The 6,975-nt window shown below is 49.2% G+C and overlaps 1 protein-coding gene across 1 annotated transcript; it reads right to left on the bottom strand.

Moving 5' to 3' along the window:
* Positions 1–1,076: 1,076 nt before the first annotated feature.
* On the bottom strand, positions 1,077–3,611 carry LOC123438304 (proline dehydrogenase 2, mitochondrial-like). The gene is made up of 3 exons (XM_045115768.1): positions 2,680–3,611; positions 1,340–2,223; positions 1,077–1,258 (listed from the first exon to the last, which is right to left on the bottom strand). Exons 1-3 carry the CDS (start codon positions 3,190–3,192, stop codon positions 1,210–1,212), a joined length of 1,446 nt encoding a protein of 481 aa, XP_044971703.1. The 5' UTR covers positions 3,193–3,611; the 3' UTR covers positions 1,077–1,209.
* Between the last annotated feature and the right edge of the window lie 3,364 nt (positions 3,612–6,975).

Raw genomic sequence — 6,975 nt, 5'->3', positions numbered from 1 at the left:
CTGTAATGTAGTATTCCTATATTTTTAGTACAACATCACATTATATGTGGCTGCTTGGAAGCATGTTTTCTAATAGATACACCCCGCCTTTTTTTACTTTTCTCCATAGGTCATTACATATACTGGGTTACATGCCTATATCACATTATAGCGACGCCTTAAGTTTTTATTGCACATTTATTATACATGCCTATATTGATTATTATTGTTAATATGTTTATATTAGGGGTCCTTAGCTTTAGATTCGCCCGGGGCCCTTAAAATTCTAGGACCGGCTCTGCGTGGGTGCTCATTGAAAATTTAGTGCATCGTCAGATGGCGTTGCTATCCGGACACGGCTCATGACCGTCTATGCTCCATCTATACCAACGTCAGGAAATCGGCATACGACCATTTGTTGATGGCAAGGAATGGCCGGAGCTACTGTTTCAAAATGGGATGAGTAACAAAAATACATAACAAAACATACTCCCTCCGTCCGGAAATACTTGTCGTAGGAATGGATGTATCTAGATGTATTTTAATTCTAGATACATCCATATATATCATTTTTGTGACAAGTAATTCCGGACGGAGGGAGTATAAACCAACACACATGACAAGAATAGGGGGTGGTGCAGATTCCACGAGTGGACCTGAGAGCCAAAACGAATTCTCGCCCCATCCAGACCTTTTTAGTCTCTATATTAGCTTTATCCAAAGTTAAAGCATTTGTACTTTAATTAAATTTATAAAAACATGTATCAATATTTACAATACCAAATTAATACGGTTAGATTTATTATGAAATATAGTTTAATTGGATTTGTATTTGATATTGTAGATGTTCCATATTTTTTCAATATATAATTAGTCAAATTTGTAAAGCTTGACTTACACAAATCTAATATGGGGAGTAGAAGGAACCGGAGGGAGTACCATTTAGTGGTCCACAGTGTGTTTCAACCACGGTATGTATGTCTGGTCCTTCCGTAGATAAAGAAAAACATAAATAAACAGAATCAGCAATACGGTGCTTCTTTTCATAAAGGCAGAAAAACAACAGGTTGGTGCAGTACTGAACCGGAGCCTGACGATTCAACAACAGCATAGGGTTATTTCGTTTATTTCATTCATCATTCAGGTCGCGATACAACAATGCATATTTACAACTTCTAACTCCATCGCTTCTCTCCGGTACGTGGACACCCGGCCGGCCGGCCGCCCGCTTCACTCCCGTCCCATCACCGCGTTCTTGAACCTCCTGACGAGCTCCTTCCTGCACGATCCAACCACGGATCAGTTAGCCATCAACACAAGTCGATAAATAAAACAATGGTGCGCGCGCTGGGATGCTCACCGGAGCAGCTGCCTGTCGAACGCGGAAGCGGAGAGCAGTCCTCTGTTCTCCTCGGCCCGCCGGATGAGGTAGGGGATGATGTGCTCCACGGGGCCGTAGGGCAGGTACTTGCTCACCTGGAACCCGGCGTTGCGGAGCCCCAGGGACAGCCCGTCCGCCATGCCCATCAGCTGCGCGAACTGCAGGTTCCGGTCGCCCTTGCCGATGCCAAGCTCCTGCGCCCTCGCCGCCGCCAGCTGCCCGGACTCCACGTTGTGGGTGGCCAGCATCACGGAGGCCGACCCGCGGCGGACGCGCTCCAGGAGGAAGGCCGCGCAGCCGTTGTAGCAGTCGTGGGTGTCCTGGATGCTGCCGTGGATCGGCGACGGCACGCCCAGCGACTCCGCCAGCCGGGCCTCCCTGGTGAGGTAGGCTCCGCGGACGATCTTGACGCCGAGGCACACGCGCTCCTCCTCGGCGGCGCGCACCATGGCGTCCAGCCGGTCGCGCGCGTCGCGGAGGTACGCCTGCACGGTGCCGTGCACGATGGGCCGCCCGCCGCCGTTGCACGCCAGAGCGCCCACGAAGGTGAAGTAGTCGATGGACGGCTGCACCGACGCGTACTCGGCGTCCACCAGCAGCGGGATGTCGTGCTCCGCGCACCGCGCGCCCACGGCCAGCAGCCGGTCGTGCGCCAGCTGCAGCTCGCGCTCCTCCTCCGCCGTCAGCGCCGCCGGCTCCGACGGCGTCAGGTACAGCGGGCTCGAGTCGGACAGGATCGGGAAGGAGTGCTGCTTCCACGGCAGGTGCAGCGACGGGTTCTTGTGCTGCCACCGCAGCAGGTCGCTCGTCTTCTCCAGCAACGCGATCGGGCACAGCGCCGTGATTTTAATACACACGCTCGCCTGCACGTGACAAACAGAGCACAATTAGTCACGCTATATACCTTAGTACTAGTAATATCCAAGCTTAATTGCACTCGCTAATTAGTGATTCTTAACACCCTAAGTATCATTTTGCTTTTTGTTTTTTGGTTTAACTGCTCGGGATGTCTAAATAAGGAAAAACAAAGTGTGGTGAATTGTAGGGTTTTGATGGGAAGCTGTGGATGAAAAGGAGCGGTGGAGAAGCCATGGCGATGGCGAGCTTGTCGGAACGAGGCGGCTGGTTTTCAGGGCCCACGCACAGTGACAGCCGTGCGATTCAGTTTACTACGAGAAGATTCCCAAGGAATCCGGGTGTCCACTAGCGAAGACCGAGGATTCCCTCCGACGTGGCGCCCTTCCGTACCAGTGCTACGCGCCACGGATGACGACGAAGGAAAAAAAAAAGGGAACAGAGTTAAGGCACAGTTGACGCACCGATCCCGGCGGCAGCGCGGCGGCGACGTCGACGGCGGCGAGGAAGCCGGCGACGTTGCGGTCGCAGGCGGCGCCGTCCTCGGCGTCCTCGATGCCGTAGTCGAGGATCCCGCCCATGCCGCCGCGCCAGAGGCGCTGCACCCGGGCCGCGGCCTCATCGGCGGTCTCCCCGGCGCAGAAGTGCTTGTACGCCGTGGCCCGCGCCGCGGCCTGGACCACGGGGCTGGCGGCCACCGCCGGAGACCGCAGCGCCGCGATGCCCACGTCCACCAGCGGGCCCGCGGACATGAGCTGCAGCGCCGCGAGCGTGCGCACCAGAGCCGTGGACGGCTCCCCGGTGAAGAGCCTCCCGGTGTCCTCAAACTCCAGCACCTGGTGCTGCTGCTGCTGCTGTGCGGACGAAGGCACGGGCACCGCGTCGGCGCCGGCGGCCGCGACGGCCGCCTCCGGGAGCTTGGCTGCGGCGGCGAAGGTGGAGAGCGCGCGCTTCGTGATGCGGGAGGCGATGGCCATGGAAGGTCGGAGCCGGAGGTGTCGCTAGAAAGCAATGGAAAGAGACGCTGCCTGCTCTTTTCTTGCGACCGGACGATGCAACGAACGGACGATGGATCAAAGGAATCAGCCGAGTAGCTAGAGGGAAGAAGAGAAGAGAGGAAGCTGTTGTTGATCTGCGCAGTAGTGAAGAAACGGAACGGTCTGGGTGAGAGGCTGGGAACGAACGAAGGTGTAGGGAGAGTCCGAGAATGGAGGGAGCAGGTGTGGTGCGGCAGCCGGGTCTTATAGAGCGAGCGAGCGAGCGAGCGAGCGAGGAAGCCTCGCGAAACGGCATGGAAAAAACACGAAATACCAGCGGGTGAGCTGGAAATCGGTTGGAAAATAGGGAGAGAGGAGAGGAGAGGTTAACGGGGGAGGAGGGAGTGGCATGGGCGCGAGATCCCTGGGGATTCGGTCGGAAGAGTTGAACACTTGACTGACTCGGATCCTGCGTGGAAACTCATGGGAGTGCCGGGTGACTCGGATCGTGCGTGGAGTCTGGACGGTTGAGCCGACGTTGCTTGCACGCATCTTATCGCACTCCACCTCTTGCCATTTTTTTTTCCTTGTTGACGATGAGGGTAGCTTGATAAGGTATCAGCATCCCCTCTTTACTTCTCTTGCCAATTTTCTTCTTCTTTGACAGGGAATTCCTCGATGGGGAATCTGGTGTATCTTTCAACCGCCAATTTGGAAGATTCAACCAGCGATTCCATTGCTTTTACCCATGGATTGGATTCGCGTATGACTTTCAAACTCGTTGCGTGAAACTTCATTTCTTTCCAGACAAAATGGGAATTTTATTTCAAAATAATAGGATTACAATCTAATGGTAATATGTCCTCGATGCACGGAGGCCCTCTATGCAACCATACATCAAATTAAAGAAGCATTGCGCGAAACTTTAATTGAAAGAAGTGTTGGATGCCGAGCTTCGAGTTCAAAAGAGCGTTCGTGCAAATTTCCTTTATTTTGCGGACTAGTTTTAGAGGATTGTCAAAGAACGAGGAAATGTTTTTGCTCATCTTTATTCTCCTCCATGGGGAATCAAGATGTAACTTTCATTATCGCTCTCCTTTTCTTACCATTTATTCTTCTTGATAAGGTTGTGGGTGTAACTTTTCATGTGCAAATTCAAAGATTTCACGGCTCTTTTGATTCACAATATGTTTCAAAAAATGAATAAAGGAACTCGGGAAGAGGATGTCATATAGAATCTTACATGAATTGGAAAACGGGAATTTCTATACCACGGGGAAAGCACATCAATTTGTGTAGAGATTGAATACATGTCATAGTTGTCATATGAGAAAGTAAATTTAAAATGAGGTCTAACCTCTTGAAAAACAATCATACAGAATGTTGGTGTAGAAAAACAATCCATAGAAATTTCTAAAGGGTTCATTAGTCTTTGAACCGAAGATACTCTATAGGAAAATTTATATGATTGCAATCCTACAATGTTATTTTAAAATTCTTTCAAGGGTTTCTTTCATTTGGAGAGAAAATGGAGGAAAGGTAGACACATAGGAAATTTTCCTGAGATGCTATTGTTCACCCCTTTGACTCATATAATGTATGAAAGGGAAACTAGATGATTTTTTCTTTGATCTCGACTTCAAGGAAGATCATTTGAATCGGATCAAGCAAATAGTTGAAGTGAAAAGGAAGTTTTGTTTTCTTGTGACAAATGATGGTAGCTGAGACAGATCTGAAAACGAACCCCTCACAATTCTTGTAGCCTCCCTTTTCCTGCAAATCAAACTTCAATCTTGTGTATAGTTCATATGTTTTTCGATCTTCTATTCAAAACATGCATTACAATCCTATTTCGCGTTTTCCTATGACGTGAAATGAGCCCTACAAAAAGAAGCCCTCAATCATATATTCTAGCTGTAATGATTGGGTTAATTTGGGTAAACTCTCAACATATTGCAGGCAAAAAAAATTAACTCAAAAATGTGTTTTCTAAATTTTCAGCTCAAAATGTCAAAGGACTTTAAACAAATGAACTTTAATTTGGAAATAAATAAACTTCTTATTTTATCAACATTTTTCTACACTAAGTTATCAACATCTTCAACACTTCCTTTAGGTCACCAACACCTTTCAAATTAATTTCCAAACTTCTTGCACATAACTTTTGACTAAAATGATAATTGGATGCTAGTTTACAGTTTGGAATATCAAAGAAGTTTCAAAGGATTTGAACTCTCAAGGGACCAAAAAGGGTGTTTTAATATTTAAAAGTCATTTGAGCTCAACTTCAATCTTCTTGGTGGGGAATCTGATTCTAGCTTTCGTTGTCGCTCAACTTTTCTCACCATCTATTATTCTTGATAAGTAATAATTGTGCAAATTTTGGGTACGAATTCCAAACTTTTTACGCGGCCTCTTACATTTGCTAGATGTCAAAAACAAAGGAATATGAAAGGCACGGTAACAAGATGCCATAATATGTGGTACATAATTCAAAAATAAAATTGTCTCGTTGCACCTCCTGGAAAACTCATTAGTTTCTGTAGAGACTCAATACATGTCATAGTTGGCATACACACAAGAAATTTTCCTATAGGTCCAGCCTCTTCGTAGGAATTCTATGGCACTATCGTGTTGGAAAATGATCCACATAAGTTGTGGTGGTCCTTCATTTGAACCTAAAGGGCTCCATACAAAAATTTATATTGATTGCAATCCTAAAAATTTCTTCTGAATTTCCTTTACAACAAAGTAGCCATTAACCACATATTGTGTCCATTATGATTCGATAACATATTGCCGGGGAAAACTTGGAGTAACTAAATATGTGTTTGTTGAGAAACGTAGCATAAATTCAAAATTTTCCTACGCCATATTCAGATCTTCCTATGGAGAGATCAGCAACGAGAGAGGGGTGAGTGCATCTTCATACCTTTGAAGATCGCTAAGAGGAAGCATTGCTAGAACGCGGTTGATGGAGTCGTACTCGCCGTGATTCAGATCGCGGTGTGATTCCGATCTAGTGCCGAACCACGGCACCTCCGCGTTCAACACACGTGCAGCCCGGTGACGTCTCCCGCACCTTGATCCAGCAAGGAGGAGGGAGAGGTTGGGGAAGATCTCCGGCAGCACGACGGCGTGGTGTCGATGGAGAGACGAGGTCTCCCGACAGGGCTTCGCCAAGCACCGTGGGAGAGGAGGAAGGAGGGAAGCAAGGCTCCGCCGAGGGAGATGGAAAACTGTGTGTCAAACAGCCCCAAAACCCTCTCTATATATAGGAGGAGGGAGGGGGTGCGCCACACCTAGGGTTCCCACCCTAGGTGGTGCGGCAGCCCTCCCAGATGGGAGGTGCGGCGGCCAGGGCAGGGAAAGGGGGGGCGGAGCCCTAGGTGGGCCTTGGGCCTCTCCTGCGCCTAGGGTTTGCCCCCTCTCCTCTTAGGTTGCGCCTTGGGCTGGGTGTGGAGGTGCACCAGCCCACCTAGGGGCTGGTTCCCTTCCATACTTGGCCCATGTAGCCTCCCGAGGCTTGTGGCCCCTCCCGGTGGGCCTCCGGAACCCTTCCGGTGGTCCCGACACTTTGCCGGTGGTGCCCGAAACATTTCCGGCGTCCAAACTCATCCATCCTATATATCAATCTTTACCTCCGGACCATTCCGGAGCTCCTCGTGACGTCCGAGATCTAATCCGGGACTCCGAACATCCTTTGGTAACCTCGTATAACAATTCCCTATAACCCTAGCGTCATCGAACCTTAAGTGTGTAGACCGTACGGGTTCGGGAATC

This window comes from Hordeum vulgare, chromosome 1H, assembly GCF_904849725.1.
Source record: "Hordeum vulgare subsp. vulgare chromosome 1H, MorexV3_pseudomolecules_assembly, whole genome shotgun sequence".
In the NCBI taxonomy this organism is placed as follows: domain Eukaryota; kingdom Viridiplantae; phylum Streptophyta; class Magnoliopsida; order Poales; family Poaceae; genus Hordeum; species Hordeum vulgare.
This window is presented reverse-complemented; position numbering and strand designations above follow the sequence as displayed.

What these genes read in the sequence shown, in the direction of transcription:
- LOC123438304 (XM_045115768.1), bottom strand. Translation starts at nt 3,192, where the DNA reads ATGGCCATCGCCTCCCGCATCACGAAGCGCGCGCTCTCCACCTTCGCC. An exon ending in CCGCGCTGCCGCCGGGATCG is followed by an intron (nt 2,224 to 2,679) that starts GTGCGTCAACTG and finishes TGTCACGTGCAG; the next exon opens with GCGAGCGTGTGTATTAAAAT. An exon ending in TTCGACAGGCAGCTGCTCCG is followed by an intron (nt 1,259 to 1,339) that starts GTGAGCATCCCA and finishes TGGATCGTGCAG; the next exon opens with GAAGGAGCTCGTCAGGAGGT.